Source organism: Hydra vulgaris, chromosome 02 (assembly GCF_038396675.1).
Source record: "Hydra vulgaris chromosome 02, alternate assembly HydraT2T_AEP".
NCBI lineage: Eukaryota > Metazoa > Cnidaria > Hydrozoa > Anthoathecata > Hydridae > Hydra > Hydra vulgaris.
In genome coordinates, this window is record NC_088921.1 from 26,070,001 (window position 1) to 26,090,000 (window position 20,000).

The following is a 20,000-nucleotide window of genomic DNA, read 5'->3' on the forward strand; positions in this document are numbered from 1 at the left end:
TCATAAGTAACATATTCTTCATGATTTCCATTCTAAAAAAAATTTTAGTAATTATATTAGCAGAATTCATAATGTCTGCTATAATAAAATAAAAATTGTTTAACTTATATATTAAGATCTAGTGCTTTTTATTGAGGGAAATAATAAAGCTTTAAAAAAAATTTATATTTGTCAATATAAAAGCATTAATGCTTTTATTTAGAAAAATTATTGAAAAAATAAAAATTTATATACATATATATATATATATATATATATATATATATATATATGTACTTATATATATACATATATATACTTTGTTATTTTATATATATATATATATATATATATATATATATATATATATATATATATATATATATATATAATAAAATATAAATAAATATACATAATAATATAATATATACTACATATATATTATATATATTTATATATAATATATATATATATATTTTCATTATATATATATGTATATATATTATATGTAATGTATTATATATATATACTTTGTTATTATATATATATATATATATATATATATATATATATATATATATATATATATATAATAATAATAATAATAAAGTATATATATATATAAATATATATATATATATATATATATATATATATATATATATATATATATATATATATATATATATATATATATTATACTTTCTTATTGTAGAAACTTCTACCTTTTTTATGCAGAGTTTATTTCTACAATAATGTTTACTGATTTTTATTATTAGATAAAAATCTTATTCTAAAGCTTGAGTACAACTTTTATGTTTTTAATATGCTGTATTCCAATGTATATATCAGCAAATAAAGTAATTATACTTAATCCAGAAAAGATAATGCAAAAAAGTCTGATACCAAATATTGTATTATTAAAGTAAATAGTCAAACAGGATTTAACTTTACTTTACAAACTGTACTTTCTTTTTCTTTTTCTTTTTTTAAAAAAAAAGAAAGCACATTGTATTAAAATATAATTTTTTTAATAAGTAACAGAATTCTATTTTAAAATCTTAACTCAAAGTTTGAGCAATAATTTAGTGTTTATCATATTGAATGCAGAAAAACAATACCTCTCCTTTAATCAAGGTATTTTAGGAGAAACAAAAATGTTTAGGTTTTCTTTAACTGCAATAAGATATTCCATTATAGTTCTCTAGTTTCAAAGTCTGCTGCAGAGTATGATGACAAACATAACTAATTTATCTGACTTTACCACAAATGATGCCACTGTATGGCAAATGTTTCTTTTACTTTAGAAAGCAATTGATGTTTATAAACTAAACTACTTTAAAGTTATTTATTTATTTATATGCTCCTTAAGATTCGACGCCATATTGAATTTATTATTAGCCAGTGCTAATTACAGTTTCATAATATTCATAGAGATCAGAGTTATATAATATCCATGTTTATCTTGTTGTGCTTGTTCTTGAAGATTTTACACTTTTGGCGGAAATGATTTCTTCTGGTAGTTTATTGCACCATAATGCAACTCTTTTTGTCAGAAAGTTTTACCTTGATTTGTTTCTTTTTAAAAGCTCAATATCTACACGTGCTTTATTTCCTTGAATGTTTGCAAATGGATCATTTGCTGAAATAAAAATTGCTGCTTTAGTTGCTGATACCAACACACTTTGTATAATTTATGAAAAATGTTATAAATTTAGAATTAGGTTTTTAAGGAAGTTAGTTGAAGTTTTTTACCCTTACTTCATAGAAGAGATACCTTAATTCTCAATTTAATTTAGTTGCTCGTTGTTGAAAAATTTCTAATTTATGTATTTCAATTTTGTTATAAGGATTCAATATTGATGATTCAAGCAAAGGTCTTACAAAAGAGCAGTACAAAATTTTCATTGTGTTTTGTCTTTATAAGTGTCTTTATGTCTTTTACTTATAAAGACAAAACACATAATTAAATCTATAATTAATTGACCTAACCGACTATTTGCATTATTTACAACCATATTTATGTGGTAATTCCATTTCATAGTATTTGTTAACACACCATTGTCTTTTTCTATAGTTATTGAATCTTTTATATAATATCTAAAATTCGAATTAGGTTTTCGAAAATATATGATTTTACATTTTCTGATGTTGAAATTTATCATTTATTTGTCAGACCATTCAGTTAGATTATTAATATCGTTTTGAAAGCTTTTTGAGTCTACTTGGTTGTTGACTACAGCTTCAATTTTTTTATCGTCTGCATAAAATTTGCATTTATTATTAATTTTAGAGGGTAAATCATTTACATATAACAAAAATAGTAATGGTCCAAGTACGGAACCTTATCAAAGTACAGGACCTTGTCTATGTCAAAGATACGGGTTGATAATATATAATTTAAAAAAAAATATAACTTTAAATTAAAAATAGGGACAGGCGCTGTGGAGTATCCATATTTTGACTGACTAAAAATAGGGACAGGCGCAGTAGAGTGTGCATACATCAACTTCAATAAAATAGAGACAGGCGCAATGGAGTGTTGCTACATCGATTGGCTAACAAAGGGGCAGGCGCATTAGAGTGTACATACAAATACAAAGGGTTTAAGGTTCGGGCAGCATATTTTGAAACCCTATACAGGCTCAGAATAGGCAGAAAGATAAGCAATCTGATTCGCTGATTTTGAAAGAGAGGCGAGTGCAATTTTGTTGAAAAATATAATTAAAATCAAAACAAACAGATTTTTGAAATAAATTTCAAAGTAATGTATACTAAGTTTATCAATACAAGTCATGTGTTACTATCAACACAGGAAATTCATTTTATTGTATTACTCTTCAGAGTATTTAAAATGTATTTGTACAAGAGAACTTTCACTCGGAAAAATTTCAATAAAGTTTATCTTGGTGATGAAGATTTTATCTATTGTTAATTTTAAGAAACAAAAAAAAAATGTGTTGAAGTAAGTTTGAAAATATCTACAAATGTGTTTCTCTTAAAATATGCTCTTGGCCTTAAAGCATTCTCAAATACATAGTTTATATAAGTATGTGGTACAAGACTAATAGTGAAGCACTTTTGCATACAAAGTTTATATGCAGTTTTACGTGACTACTCATGAAGAACTTTATTTATAAACTGATTTACATGTTTATTATAATGAGTTAAAAATTAGAGTATTTTAAAAAAGAAAATTTGTACTAATTGCAAACTAGCTTACATGTTCCATGTCAATATATGAGCTCTGAGGAGATTTTGTGTTCATGCTTTGTTTCAACGATAGTTTGGAGGAGGCTGATATATTTTTTTATTACGCAGCTTTAATAAAACATCGTGTTAAACCATTAAAAACTTTTTTTAAATTTAAAAAAATTTTGGCAGGCTGCATTAAGTTATAAAATATTTGAAAATTTAACAAAAGAAGTGATATTTATGTTTGTCTATAGAACAGTAATTTTTGTACAGTTACATATAAACACTGACATTAAAAGCAAGAAAAAGTATTGAAGTCAAATAAGTTAACCAAATAAAAGTGGATTATGGCATAAATAAAAGTGGATTATGGCATAAATAAAAGTGGATTATGGCATCAATAAAAGTGGCAAATGATTGTGGCATTTTTTGTATTGTATTAATTGAAAAAAAAAAGATTTAAAAAACTAAACTAAGTGGTTAAAATCAAACGTTTTAATGAAAAAAGAGTAATAAAAAAAAAAAAAAAATTATCAAAAAAAAGAACAAAATAAGTTTGTAATAGCTATGAATATTTTTGCTATTATAAAATGTGTTTTGCATGTATAAACTTTTGAAATATTTTACTTGAATTTGCATGTGTGCAATTTCTAAATGTGTTTCTCATCAAATATGATGTCCGTGTTCTATAAAGCATGCTTGATACAAAGTTTATATGCAATCGCACCAGAATGGTGCAATTTGCATATAAAATATGCAAATTATAAATTTTAAGCTGAGGCAGAGATTATTCTAAGCTCGTTACTGCATCTTTATACCAACTTGTTAATTATAAACAGTTTAACATTTAAAATTTTGGAAAAAGAAAACTTTTACAGATGTTTTGCCAAACTAGCTTACATGTTCCATATAAATCTACGAACCCTGAAGAAGTTACTGTTCAACCTAAATTTTGAGAAGGCTGATGAGGCGTACATAATATTTTTCTTTATATACATTATATAGGATGAAAATTGGATATTATTCTAATGGAAATAATTTGAATAATAAATTGGATAATAATCTATTGGAAAATTTAACAAAAAAAGTGATATTTGTTTTTTCACTGAACATTAAAACTTTACTGAGTATTGAAGTCAAAAAATGTAACCAAATAAAGGTGAATTATGGCAATTTTTGTAATAAAAGTAACTTCATCAAAATTAGCTTTTACATTTGAAGAAGCAAGTTTTCAAAAAAATTATTAATGTTACATCAAAATAAATCATGACGCATCTCTGTTTTTATATTAATAAACAAGAGATATTCACAGAAATTTTAAAAAAGAACACTTGGGTTTATTGGTTATACCAAAAATTGCATAATGAAACTATTCATAAAATTTGTAAATATGGAGTACATTTTATTTAAGGTTTTTATTCTAATTTTTTAGAGCAGACATATTTTCTTTTTCTTCTGGAGTATATAATGTAAAATAAATAATTAGCATTATAAATATATAAAATTTATCAAAGTTTGCTGCTTTATTTAATATTATTTACCATCAGTTGATATTAAAGGATACACATTTTATATTAATTATAGAATACAATAACGAGTATTTTGTTCAGGTTAAAAGCTATATATCAACAAACATGTATTGAGTTTTGAAATTGAAATAAACAACAACATGAATTTGCATGTTTGCAATCTTTCTTGTTTCTACCTTTTTACACTTAGTTTTTCATAAAGGTGTGGTAAGTTGAGAGTTATTGCTTTTGGTAATCAGTTTACTATATCAAAACACACTTGTGGACATCAGGTTATAGATTTTTTCTAATGGCTTATTATGCTACAATGCTTTGTGATCTTACTATACATTACCAAAGGATATCTAAATTCGCTCTTGCTTACAATTGCTTTTAATTTAAGAGTGTTGTAAATCATCTGGGCTAGCTATAACAACCAATAAGCAATATTCTCAAACTTTTTTAGTATTGTATATAATTTATATATGGGAGTAATAAGTGTCAAGTTTTAAAAAGAAATTAGTCTATTTTTTCAAAATACTTTTCTTGTTAAATGATTGGATAAATGGGAACTTAATTTGAAAAAAATTTTACCAAGTTAATAATAGTCTATTGATATTAGTAGGTAAATTTTAAAACTGTTTTAAAAAATCTATCGTATGAGAATCACAGCATAGTCAAGTTTTACCATCTGGTTTATAGTTTGTTACAATGGTTGTCTTTTTTATATCTTAGAATTAGAAAAACAAACTAATTTTTTTAAATCTTTATTTTTAAGAAAAAATTCTGAAAATCACGGATGTTTTGAGTTGTGAGGGTTTGTATAAGTATTTGTACTATATTGCACAATAGTGGATAGAAAAATCATAATATTTTTTGCTATTATTATTTAGTTTTTTTATGAAATTACTCAAATTCACTTCAATACGTTTTTTGACATTTGTTTTGATTTAAACATACGCGCAAAAGCCTCTCTTTCAAAATCTGAGTCTGTATAGGGTTTCAAAATATGCGTTCGGGCAAGCAGTCCAAAAGGATAAATTATTATTTGCGTAACAAATCCTACCGCTCTGCTTAAATTCAGGAACATAAAAAAATTATTTAAGAAAATTAATTTTTTTTTTTTTCCTTTTATTACAAAATAATAAATATTACAATTTTTTCTTTATAATTACATTAAATCAGGAATTATAGTTTTATAATGTATAGAATCGTCTGCGTACTGCTGTATTTTGAGGGGTTTACGTGTACATGGTAACGGGAAACCCTCTATTCTGCTGTCTGCTCTGACCACCAAAGCGAGAGCTTCGGCAACAAAAACATACAGCAAGAGAGAGAGGGGGTCGCTCTGTCAAACTCCTCTTTCCGCAAGAAAGGAGGCTGACAGGAAACCGCAAATCAGAACAGATGCCGAAACTTCTAAATATAAGGTGTTGACAAAAGATACAAAATTTTCTCCAAGATTGAATTTTCGGAGAATCTGAAGCAGAAACTCACAATCGACTTTATCAAACGCCTTTTCTTGATCTATTGTCAAAACGAAACTAGGTAGATTTTTAAATTCCGCGTACTCTATAAGATCACGGACTAATTAATTCCTTATTTAACGGACTAATTAATTCTTCATTAAGACGGACTAATTATTTCTTCATTCTTCTTTTCACGGACTAATTCTTCATTAAGAAAATTAATTCTTTTTTCAAAAAATCAAATACGTTAACATATCGCGAGGTTAGAATTATTTTTTTCTATCTCCACAAATCAAAAAATTTGAGTTAGATAAATTTTTTTTCTTTTTATAGTTAAAATATTTATTAAAAATTACAACAAAACGTTGAAGGTAAAATATATATATATATATATATATATATATATATATATATATATATATATATATATATATATATATATATTGTTTTTTTTTCATAGATCATAGTTATTACATTTGAACTTTCTTATATATATATTGTTCATGGTTTAAGTATTATTGTTATTTGTTTATTATTATGTATATATATTTTTTTTTTAGAAACTGATCTGACTGTTCTTGGATATCCTAATGGTGCACTTGTAATAGCATCAGCTAGTTGTCTGCCCCCACATGGAGGCCAAACTAGGAAACGAAAGTCAGCACCTAAAACTTGGATACAGAATGTGAGAAAGCAGTTGAGACAATCTGGTCAAGCTTATTAAAATAGAAAAGGAGAAAATTTTCCATGCAAGTCTGTGACAAGACCACAAGAAAAACCTGTTTAAATTCTTGTAAATTTACATGTAGACAACATATCAGTGATGAAGAACGAGCACATATATTTTCTGATTTTTAGTCTATGGATGATACCCAAAAAAAGCATTTCTACAGTAGAACTACTGAACGACTCCAGAAGAAACGAAAATCAATGAAAATTCGCGAAAAACATATTCATTTTATTACAGCTTTTTTGTTGGTGATTTGCAAACTTGAGTTTGTAAAGAATTTTACCTCACTACTTTAAATATAAGTAGTAGAAGAGTTTATTATCATCATGAAAACAAGAATGATGCTACTGGAAGCCCTGCCTTTTCAAAATGGGGGAAACACACCAAAAAAGTTGTTGATCAAAGATCAAAACAAACTGTTAAAGATCATATCAATGAATTTCCACGTGTACCATCACACTACTGTCGTAAAAGAACAAAAAAAGAATATTTTGAAGCTTTTTTAAATCTTAATAAAATGTATGAACTTTACTCTACCTATTGCAAAGAAAAGAATATTGCCCCTGTTAAGAAGCATATGTATAGATTCATATTTGAGCATGACTTTAACATCGAATTTCAAAAGCCAAAAACTGATTTATGTGATACATGTTATGAATACCATAATGTAGTAAATCCAACTGAGGAGCAAACCCCAAAATTTTCCAAACATGTAATGTTAAAGAATGAAAATCGAGCAGAACGTGAAAAAGACCGCAAACTTAAGGGTAAAAATGTAGCTGTAGTATGCATTGACCTTGAAAATGTAATAAGTTTACCAAAATCAAACATAGGAGCATTTTTTTACAAACGTAAACTCTCAGCTTATAATTTAACTGGGCATTGCTCCCTAAATAAAAAAGGTTATTGTATGCTTTGGCATGAAGGCATTTCAGGTCGTGCAGGAAATGATCTCAAGTTGTGTAACATGCTTGCTAGAGAGGATAAACTCATACTATGGTTTGATTAATGCGTGCCTCAAAATAGAAATAGTCACATGTCCATTGCCTTACGTGAGTTTTTGATACGTTACCCAAAAATCAGGGTAATAGAGCAAAAGTTCTGTGAATCAGGGCATTCTAGTATACAAGAGGTTGACAAAATACATAGTCAAATTGATAGAGCACTAGCTCCTCTTGAAATATTTAGTCCACTTGGTTTAATCAGAGCAATTGCTAATATTCAAAAGAGAAATCCTTTTTCTGTCTACTAAATGAAAAGATTGGATTTTAAGCATTTTTCAGCTATTGCAGGCTATTTTAATTATAACCTTGTTCCCTATACCCAAATAAAGCATCTGGTTTACAGGGCAGAGTTTTCAGATCATATATACTACTGAAAGTCATTCACTGATGTTTGTTCAGAAGTACGAATTAAGCGTCTTCCTAACAATCCACGATCTTCATTAGCTGTGGCAAGACCTCTTGCAGTTGTACCAATGGCTTCTGTCTTAAACCAGTGTGCTCAAATTTCTAATGATAAAGCTAAGGACCTTCAAAGTATGTTCAAATATATGCCTGCTGTAGACATAACATTTTATTGTGCGCGCACACAATAGAGCAAATGTATGCTATAAAATTTTGACAAAAATACAATTTTTTATTTGTGGGTGCACAAGTAAAATTGTAATTAAAATTTAAATTTTTCAAAATTTTTTTTTTTGTATAAATTTTTATTTCATATATGCATTACGAATGTAACTTATGCATATTTCGCTCTACTAAAATTGTTTTAATACTACGGGGTGGTCCGTTGTGGTCTGGTGTGGTCCGGTGCAGTATTCGTATACACCCAAACATGATATATCCAACATAAAACATACAGATAAAAAAGATATGTTTATATTGTTGTACCCTATTGTTTATATATTCTATGAAGACAGTGAATAAATGGAAAATGGTATTTTTTAGCTCCAACTTTCAAAAACTACAGAGAACATTCTGACTCCTTCATTTATCTTCCGATCAGTCTTTTTTCTGTTAATAGCATAGTCTTAGAATTTTTGATCAACATATTTCTCACATCCTATCTTGAGTCAAATAACTTACTGTCAGACAACCAATACGCTTTTAATATCCAGTTGCTCTACGGCTGACTTGCTAACTGCTGTGACTTCTTGGACTATTGTTTGCTACTGATTTTTCATAGAAACCGTATATTCATTTGGTTGCTAAAATAGCATTCGCTAAAATTCTTTTTATTGTGCTCGTCATTTTCTTTCTCCGGATTTCATTCTCTAATATTAAATTGAGTCATACCAAAAAAAACAAGTAAAATATGTTTGCATTATTTACAAGATAATGTTTTTAGATATTTTTTCTTTTGTTTGTTTATTATTATGTACACGTGCGTTTTTACAAGTGTACGTATGTAAATCATTTGTGGTGTCATTAATATTTTAAAATTGACAATGATATTATTTTAATTAATCAATCTTGAATTTCTATTTTATTATAAAGTTTACTATTTCATACAATTATTAAAGACATTAACTATTTATTTTACAACTTAAGGGGTCGAACTTTTTATCAGCTTAAAAAGCTACTACTCAACGCGGTTAATGCATGTACTGGAAAATACACGAATTTTGCGTTTTTATAATAAGGTTATGTTTCGCTGCATTTTTTTAACCCGAATAATTTTTAGAAAAAAAAGTTTTTTTTTCTCCTAGTGCTTCAGTTTGTCTAAAATCAAACAAAGTTAAATTTTTTTTTAATTACTCAAGTTTAGATATAAAATTTTGGTTTATAGTTGATGGACCATATCTTGCTATAAAATAGTGCTGCTCTCAATGAAGATAAAACATTAAACTGAGAAAACAACTTTTTTAAACAAGTTTTAAGTTATATGTTTAGTTTCTAACCAGTCATATGTCTGCAAACATATTAAAGGTCGAAAAAAATTAGTTATTTCAAGTTTAAAATCTGTTTTTTCCATTTTATATGAAAGTTTTTATTAGTATGAGTGTGAAGAACACACAAATTGACATACGACTAGTTAGACTTTTAAAGTTAATCCTCTTAAGGTTTATTTAAAAGTCTAAGCTCAAAATTCAAACATTACTGTGATATGAGCCATCCCTATTTTATAATGCCATAAAACTATTTAACTAAAATTCCGGTCTTTAAATTATCATAGATTAATAAATATTTTTTATTTGAATATATATATTTTTTATTTTTTTGTAGAAAATATATATACATATTTTCATACTCCATCGCAAAAGATATGTTAAGTTTTAAACAATATATATAGATATTGTTTAAACTTAACATATCTTTTAAAACTTAACATATCATATTGTTTAAAACAAATATTGCAGACCGGAAAAAAATATGTTTGTTATCACCGAGAACAAACAAGACAAAAAAGTTTGAGAACTTGCATTAACGGCGTTGAGTAGCGGTAAAATTTAGCTGCGTAAATGACTTTTTTTCAATATTATAAAATATTTTTGTAAATTACCGGCGATAAACTTTGTACAGCCGAAACGTTTACAGTCAAAAAATGTTTAGGAGGAGCGACCTACGGAAATTTTTGTTGAAGATATGAATGTTTAGTTTCTATTTTTCCAATTTTTTTTTTTTCCTGTTGTGTTTTAATATTTTTGTTAAATTTGTTAAATTTAACAAAAAATATTAAAACACAACAGGAAAAGAGAGAAAAAAAGATAAATAGATGATCAGAGTTAGCGTTATAAGTATTATTTATAACTCTGAGCTTTTATTTATCTAAATTTTCTTCAACTTACAATTCAACACAATAAGTTGAAGAAAAGTATAAGATTTATAAGCAATAAAGTAAAACCGGGTCAAACCGCACACCATCGTGCTGCACACTGATAAAAATTATCAAATAAAAACTAAACGGATATGGCAATGAAAAAATAACATTACTTTGGAAACGGTGTTGCTGTGCAAAAAACACAATATAATCTTGATTTGTCTACCAGAGCTTTCTTCACATATTCTACAACCATTGGGTAGAGTTGTCTATTTTCATGCCAAACAAGCATGGAAAGAATTTCTTACAAAGAATTACGAAGACTTATAATGCAAGAATTTAGATAAACAAAATTTTCCACTGTTGCTCAAACTGCTGTACGAGAGTGGTAAATGTTTTACACCCTTGCGCGCAATCGCTGGTTTCCAGTACACTGGCTTATTTCCACTTAATAAAACCGATATAAATCATAAAGCATTAGCACAACGTTTAATCCACACAAACGTTTAATCCACCTTCATCAACTTTAGCAGCCTCCACAGCACCTACACCATCTGGCTCAGACACAGCTTCATCACCTTCAACAGCCGCCACAGTACGCAAATGCCAGAGCATAACAATGCTGAGCAACCTCAGCAAAACTGTAATGAAGAACAAAGTATGAGCAGCCAAACGATTAAAAGTTGCAAAATGTAAAAAGTGTAGAGTACAGTTACACACCAAAGTGTTGCAATTTGATAATTCGATGTGTAGGAACGGTTATGCAAAGAAACATGTTTACCAAAGAAATATGTAGTTGGAACTAAGTTTTTTTGTTGCACAAAATGTAAAAAACTTTAATATAGTTTTTTAAATATAAGTTGTGTTAAAAATAATAATAAAAAAAATCAAAATTTAAAAAGTTCAATATTTTCTCAAGTGAGTGGTTTTATAGTATTTTCTTTTTATCGCTATTACTGTTATTGTTATTATTACTGTAATTTTATCATTATAAATAATATTATTCTTACTGTTGTTAATATTGATAACAAAAACAGTAATATAACGTTGTTATATTACTGTTTTTGTTATATTATCATTTTGTTATATTTTTATTTACTAGTATTATAACTATTATTATCATAATTCTACTATTATTGAATTTCACGAGTGTTTACTTTATATTAGTAATTATTACTATTTGTTAATAACCTCGATTTAACAACTTTATTTAGAATATATTTGATTTGATTTAATTTGATCACTGAAAATTTTTAAAGTTAGTGAAAAACAATGAGGCGAGATATATATGTATATATGTTTATATAAATATATATGTATATATATATATATGTATATATATATATATATATATATATATATATATATATATATATATATATATATATATATACACACACACACGCACACGCACACACACATATACATAAGATACATATAATATATCTTATGTATATGTGTGTGTAAGGTCGTCAGTTGATTTCTGGTGCATTTTGATGAGTTCATTGAGAAAATTATAAACATCTTTTTTTAAAGTTGAATTTTCTACGCCCTCCAGTCTATTGAAATTATATAATACTGACTTATGAAATCTTAAATGTTGAAAATCATAAAATACTGACTTATGAAATCTTAAATGTTAAAAATCTTACAAAAAAGCAGGTTTATTACTAGTTTTACCATATGTATAATTTAAGGTTTTGTTCACGCACGATTCTAATTTATATCTCTAGGGACATTGTAAACATATATATGGAATTTTTTGCGTAATCTTTTTGACATTTTTCCTTCAGATGTTAATGACACATTAATGAAAGATAAAACTAAATCACTTTTAACTAGAAAAGAAGGTTGTATGTTTCTGGACGACCAAAAAGCCTGCAAAAGTGGTTAATGGATCGTAAGGATAAAAATTATGAAAAGTTTATAAAAAGAAAGATTGCAAAAACAAATCAGTTTCATGCGAAAATGATAGGTCAACAATCGTCTGACAACATTTTCAATCTAGTCTTCAAAAACATTCTGATACTGAATTTGAAGACTCAAATGAGTTAGATATAGACTTAAAAGAATACAACTCAAAAAGGAAAGAAACTGACGATTTTGTAACGGTTTCTTTGCCTAAAAATATAATTAAATCAACATCAATTGTTGCAAAAAGATAGAGTATTTCTATAACAGGTCAGGTAGCTATAATTGCAAGTATAATAAATGCAGGCAATGGAAATTTAAATAAGTTTTGACTACCAGAAACAACTTCAAGAAGGCATAATAAATGGTCTTAACGAATGAAGGAATTAAAATAAGGGAATCTTTTTTCTCAAAAGCTAAACACTTATCTCTGACTCTTCACCTGGACACGAAAAAAAATTACAGATGTTCTTAATCATGGCAAAAAAGTGGAAAGGTTGGCAGAAATTGTAAGCTCGAAGACATCATGTTGTAGAACTCCGAACTAAGAAATAGAAAAAGCGACAGGCAAAGTTACAACCGGACCTAAAGACAATACATTTAAAACGTTACACGATTGGGTAAAATGTTTGCTAAAGGAATAAATTATGGGAATATGAACAAGTTTGACTTGAAAAGTAACCGTGGAACGTTTATTGAAAATAAGGTGAGATAAAAATATTTTAGAGATTTAAACTGTTAAGACTTATTATTAGCAAAGAAACTATATAATATTAACCCTTTCTTTACCAGACCATGAAAAAGAAATCAAAAAGTTACTATTTAAATTTTATAAGACATCCAAATAGATAAAAGTTAATTTCCATAAAAATTTCGAAATTTAAAACTTTTGTTGTCATAGAAATAAGCTAGGTACTTCAAAGTACCATCATGCTTAAACGGGATTTTTTTTTAATTCTTAAATTTTATGTTACTTGTGATTTTTTTTTAAATTTTTTAATGTTGTGGAAAATTTACTTTAAACTTTTATTAATATGAACTTTTATTTTTAAACAAATAAAAAGTTTTGCTTACTTAAATAACCAAACAAACCTACATGTTGTTATTTTATAGAATGTTAATCTAACAAAAGTAAACAAGTAAAAATAACAAGAGTATAATTTTTAAAATAAAAACAAAAAAACCTATTTACAGCTCATTTAAATTTAAAAAATCTTCATCTAATTAGTTAAGAAAATACATCACAAATTGTAGTAAGATTTGAAACAATTCTTTTTCTCATTACAACAAAGAAAAATGTTGCATGTATTGCATTGGCTGTGTGGTCTTGGTTGAATGTTGTTTGTTGAACACGCTTCACATCGTCTTCTTGTATCTACATAAATATTGAAGTGGACACCAACATTTTGTAGTCTGATTGAGTCAGAAACATAATACTGTAATTTACGGCGTTTATTTTGAGGTTCTACTCTTGGGCTTCTCAAAGGTCGACCAACAGTTGGCAATCTACCAAGAGTAATAAGGGACTGTGTAACTCCTCTTTGAAATTCTAAAGAATAAATGGGTTTATTAGTCATTTTGTTAAAAACAACGAAAGAATAACAACAACAATACCAAAAAATATACGGTGCCACTATTTCTTTGATTTTCGATCCAAACCATAACTGGAACACAGCATGTCTGTCTTGTCAACACCGCCCATGTATGCATTGTAATCCATTACAGCTATTGGGCAGCTAAATTCTTTGCGAGCGCCATCCTTTAGTCGCATTTGCAGTTTTGCAGATTCTGTACCATGGAAGTTAGAGACAACATTCACCGCTTTATTGTCCATCCATTTGTAAAAGTAAATGTTATTAGAAGATACTCTATAGTCATAATCTCCTCTTTGCAGTTCTTTATCTTTTTTCATGCTTATTGGAAAATACTTTCGGTTGGTTCGAATTGTTGCACATGCTAAAATTTTGTTAGACTTAAGATATTCCATTAGTGGGATTGATGAAAAATATTTCTCAATATACACTTCATAATAACTTTCAATAAGGTCTGAAGTGAAATGGCCAATAACAGATTCACCTAATCCAAAACAATGAGGAAAGTCAAATTTTCTAGGCATAGCGTTTTTACCTTGGTATACATCAAATTTACTGATATAACTATCCATATCGGCCCTCATTTACAATTTAAATCCTCTTTTGATTGGTTAATCCTGAACCCTCTTTTGATTGGTTTGACAAGGTTTTATTGTTTCAAAGAGCTGCGGCCCTTGAATAATATCATTCTTTCATCTATGCTGACTTCTTTAGAAATATTATACAATTTTTTGAATCGATCATTAGTTAAATCAATCAATGGATAACAAAGATAGACTTATATAGTCTATCTTTGTTATCATTTCGAATAACCAGATTATCATTGATATGTAGATTAGCTAATATTTCAGCAAATCAATTTCATGGAAGGACACTGGATATATATGGGACTCCCAGATCAGGCTCATAACACCAATAGTTATTCCATGATGGAGGCTTGTATAAATTTGTTTGATACAAGATGTTGTCAACAATCTCATTATCAAAAAATTTTAGGAAGAAGCCTACTGGAGAATCTGCATTTAGAAAGTGATCCTGGATTGGCCCTAAAAAATATAAATTATGATAATAAAAAAATGCTTAATAATAATATATAAATGATTAACTAAAAAACTTTACTTGCTGTTAGAATCATATTTGGATCTGGTAGAGCGGTTCCTTGTGAACCTCTTTTAGGTGTAATTGGTGCCCTGAATATTTTTAAACTTAATATCCATCTTGTTCTACTGTTCATGTATAAAACAAAATATGGACTGTCCCCCAAAATATTTGAAACTTATTTTAAAGTAATACACCATAAATATGCTACAAGATTTTCCGCTAACAACTTTGTTATACCAAAATCTTATTCTAAACAAGTTTCTTATTCAGTTCAGAATCGCGGACCACTTTTGTGGAAAAGATTTCCAAACATTGTTTCCGGAAAAAAATATCTCTTCATCAGTTTAAAACTGATTCAAAACAGTTTTTTTTAAACACAGATTTTGATTTATATTATTATAAGTCTTTCTTTTAAAAACAGATCAGATATATAATTTAAAAACTGAAAAAACAAGTTAATTATTCGTATTTTCGTAATTATTCGAAAGAAAAAAAGAAAAAAAAAAGGTTAAAATTTTTTGACAATAATCATTATCAAAAATCACATTTTCTCGCTTTTTATTTTATTTTTTGTGCGTATTTATATATATAAAGTTATTATATATTCACTTTTACTTTTACCTAATCTAGTTATGATATTTTACTTTATCTTTTATATATTTTACTTAAAACATATATAAAGTTTTATATATTAACTCTTACTTTTACTCAATCTATTTATGATATTATGTATTAAACGATATTTTGCTTTATTTATTATATATCTTTTGTAAACATTCATTTAATTTTTCTTTTATGTTATATATTCTTGAAGCAACTTTGTAAAAATTATAAATTGTAACACGGTGCTTGGCGATAAGGCAAATTATGCCTTCTTCTTGCTTCGGCCATTAACTTAATTGTAAATTTATGGAAACTGTCAAATTTGTTAAACGGCAAAATAAAATAAAATAATAATAAAAAATACTTGATTTTTATACCTTGTGGAAGTTCAAAACTATGGATTTCCAGAGTTACATCTTTTTTCCTCCAATGTCTGATCATAGCGTTGTTTTTGGTTGGGCAGTTTCAAAATATTTGAAGCAGCTACAAAATAATTATTGTTTTGCTGGTCATCTACAAGATCATCATCATCTAAATCATTTACTACGTCGTCATTATACAGAAATTGATCCAAGGGTGCAGCTACTGTTACATCTTCAATGTCTGAAGATGACTTTTGAAGATCCGTCAGGAAGTGGTAAATCATTAATTAAAATATGTGCTACTTGAGCAGAAATATATTTTGGCATATTGATTTTGCTAATAAAAAATTAAATGATCTTATACAACATATCGGTACTTTTAAGTCCATTCACAAAAAGGTTCTCTTACATAAAATAGAAATAAATTTTTTTAAGTTGTCTTAACAAAAATAGTTATAGAAACATATTTAAAACAAAGAAAAAAATTATGAAGCTAAAAAATATATATAGGTTACCAAAGCAGCTCAAAGAAAATAAGAACCCACAATAACGCTTAACTGACCAAGCCTCTTTACTATTTTGATAAATTTTTCGCTGAGTTGTCAAAAACTTGACTTTTTCCGAAAGAAAAAAAGCACCAACAATTTTTATCGGGAAAATAATATTAGATAAGGATTTGAGGCAGTTTCTTTTGGGTGGTACTTAAAAGTACCGTCGGTAAACAAAGGGTTAATAAAGTATATTTTTTATCGTCAAACAAATAATTTCTCATAATTAATTGAATAGATATTTTTTCTAGGCTGATAAAGTCTTATAGTTTTGCAGTGAAGCTTCAAAAGAAAATGTATTTCCCAGAGGTGACTATAGTAGTACCTTTAGTACCATTACCAGTTAACAGTTGTACACTTAGGCGGATTTGTCACGGGACTTCATTTTAAAAGACTTGGTGCCTTCCATCATGCAAAATATCTTTCCAAATCAATCTATAATCTTGTACTTTGCCTTCTTAGTCAATAACTTGATTCAAATCGATGTCACGTTTTACAGTTTTTGCTGAGTTTGTTGGTGTTTTTTATACTTTTTGGTTTTTTAAAGCTCCTTTTGCATGTACGGCTCCATATATGAGATATGGAAAATTATAAAATTAAAAGACCTAATATTGCCTATATATACATTGACGTGATGAAACGATATTATTGGTACGACGACCAGAGAACAGTTATTTTCTCCAAAAATCCAAATACTTCTAACCTGTTATCATTTGTAGGAGGCATGAGTTGGTGGGTTTTTGAGAATCTTGGAATTTCATGGTGTCAAGTTAGTTGTAAGGAATGGGGGAAATGCAGTACTTATAGAAGATTTTAGGACTGGGTCTATAAACTTCATGTAGCAAATGATTCTGCCTAAAGAGCGCTAAAACTTATTCAAGACTACTTGAAAGTGTGCGTAAATGAAGCGTTGAAGCAAGATGTTCTTCTGTAAATAGCAGAGCATAGAGCAAAACATTCAGTTAGTACCAAAAAAATTTTAATAACTTTTGAAAAAACATTTTAACTAACCATATTGTATATAATATTAAAGTAATTAAGTGATTGATTATGTTTTTGAGTCTATATTTGAGATTCGAATGTTTTTAATAAAAAAAAAGCAATAATTGAAAGAAAATAAATTGTTAGATTTTCAAGCAATATCTATAAATAAAATTACTCTAATATATTGATGGAACAATAAAATGTGGTTGTTTCTTGAAAGTTTTGTTTCATTGCGAAAATCGACTAAATAATTGCGCAAACTAAATTGGTGCATGAGTAGCGTAAAATAAGGAGATTTCAAGAAAAGTCTGAAAATTTCAACGCACTGGAGGAGATAGTAAATACGACTTTAAATAAAAATGAATATGATTTTTTCTATGTTCTCATCAAAATGTACCACAAATCAAATGACGATCTTCAATAATCAAAAACTTTGCGGAAATGACGGGGGCTAATATATATATATATATATATATATATATATATATATATATATATATATATATATATATATATACACTCGCACATATATATACATATATATATGCATATATATATATACATATATATATACATATATATATGCATCTTTGTATATGTCTATTTATGTGTGTATATATGTATATATATATGTGTGTGTATATATATATATATATATATATATATATATATATGAAAATAACATGTTTTGACAAATCAGATGCAAACCTACCATTAAAACTTTTACTGAGTAAAAGTTGCTACAAATAATTTTACATATTCCTAACAAATAGTTATTTGTAAACAAAAATTATTCACAACAAGTTAAAAAATATAGAAATGGTAACCTTTTAATTTTCTTAAACAGTGTGAACTTTTTAAACAAATAAAAATACAAAAATTTTAAGGAGATCGTCATGTAGGAAAACAAAAAAAATTTAACAAGTATTTGTTAAAAAGTTGTTGCGATACGTTTCTCATATTGCAACGTATCGCAACAACTTATAATAGATATCAAATTAATGAATAAAAAGCAACTGTTCTTACCTGATTTAATGTGCCTAAATCGTTTTGTGGGCGTTCACTGTGATGGCGTTTTGGGTATACGATTTCTGTATCACTGATATGCAGCGCTAATATCAAAATTTTAAAAATATTTATCTTTGTTAAATAAATTTAAAGAAAAAAAAATTTATATTTAGGTAGTGGTGTAGATGTAAGTTGAGTGCTTCATAACGAGAAATTACAAGTTCCATTCCCACCACCTCTTTAGCAGTACTACGCTTAACTTATTTCTCTGCGTGCGCAGCGGCCTTGTTTGTCAAGGTTCGTGTATCGGAGTTAGAGAGTTAAGAAATGGTTAAAAAAAAAAAGGCAGCCTTTTTGACTATAGTGGAATATATTTAAAAATTTTATATGTAATTTAAAGTTTTGATATCGGGCTATATTATTTATAATAAATGTTCGATAATGTAAATTGATTTCTAATGATAAAAAAATAAATATTATATATGCTTTTTTTAAATATCATATTACGAATTGTTTAGTAATATATTATATCTGCATGTCATCTTTGTCTTGGTTCATGTTTTTGAAGCTATGGAGGATTGTGAGATAAAATTACTAATAGTAAATTTAGTTTGAATTCTGAACATTAAGATTCTCATGTTGAGTGTATTAAAACATTACAAAACCTAAGTAGTAATTTTGAAGAATCTGATGTGAACACACCTCTAAAATACCTATGTTTAATATCTTGAGGAAGTTTTGCAATTTCCAAAGTACAAATATATCCTATAATATCAATGATGACGAACTGTCTCTTTTTAAATCTTCTTATCTGTGATTATGGCCATCTATAGGTCAAATAATATTTTAATATTGCTCATTTTAGTGACGACAATTAACCAAACTGCTTAGGTATTATTTGTAATAATTTTATCAATGATTTGTTATTGTTAAATAATGAAGGTTTATACTATATAGTAAAGTTTATGTTACATTTAATACATTAATATATAAAGTTTCTTACTTTCTTACTTCATGTACTTTGTTTTAAGTTTAAGTATAAACTTGTACATCTTTGATTTCTTTTTACAATATGTATTTTCTTTAAAATGTGTATTTTCTTTTTACAATGTGTTTATTCTTAAAAAGCATTTTAATACAATTTATGAAATAAAATTTTTATTCTTCAACCGGTGATTAAAACTAATTTTAATATAGTTTGTGTTTCATTTCGAGGAGCATTTTAAAAGAATAGTGAAAAATATCATT

At 27.0% G+C, this 20,000-nt stretch overlaps 1 protein-coding gene across 2 annotated transcripts in view; it reads right to left on the reverse strand.

Annotated features, from left to right (window-relative positions):
* The window catches only part of LOC136076840 (disintegrin and metalloproteinase domain-containing protein 9-like), a 119,894-nt gene that overhangs the window by 92,883 nt on the left and 7,011 nt on the right, over positions 1 to 20,000 (reverse strand). The window contains exons 2-3 of one of the 2 annotated variants that reach the window (XM_065790416.1): positions 18,771 to 18,856; positions 1 to 32 (exon numbers count right to left, since the gene is read on the reverse strand). The exon at positions 1 to 32 is cut by the window's left edge and continues 48 nt beyond it. In XM_065790416.1, coding sequence (XP_065646488.1) covers positions 1 to 32; positions 18,771 to 18,856 — 118 coding nt within the window. Of the gene's footprint in view, positions 33 to 3,202; positions 3,313 to 18,770; positions 18,857 to 20,000 lie in introns of those variants that run through there. The other variant, XM_065790417.1, reaches the window with a different exon arrangement.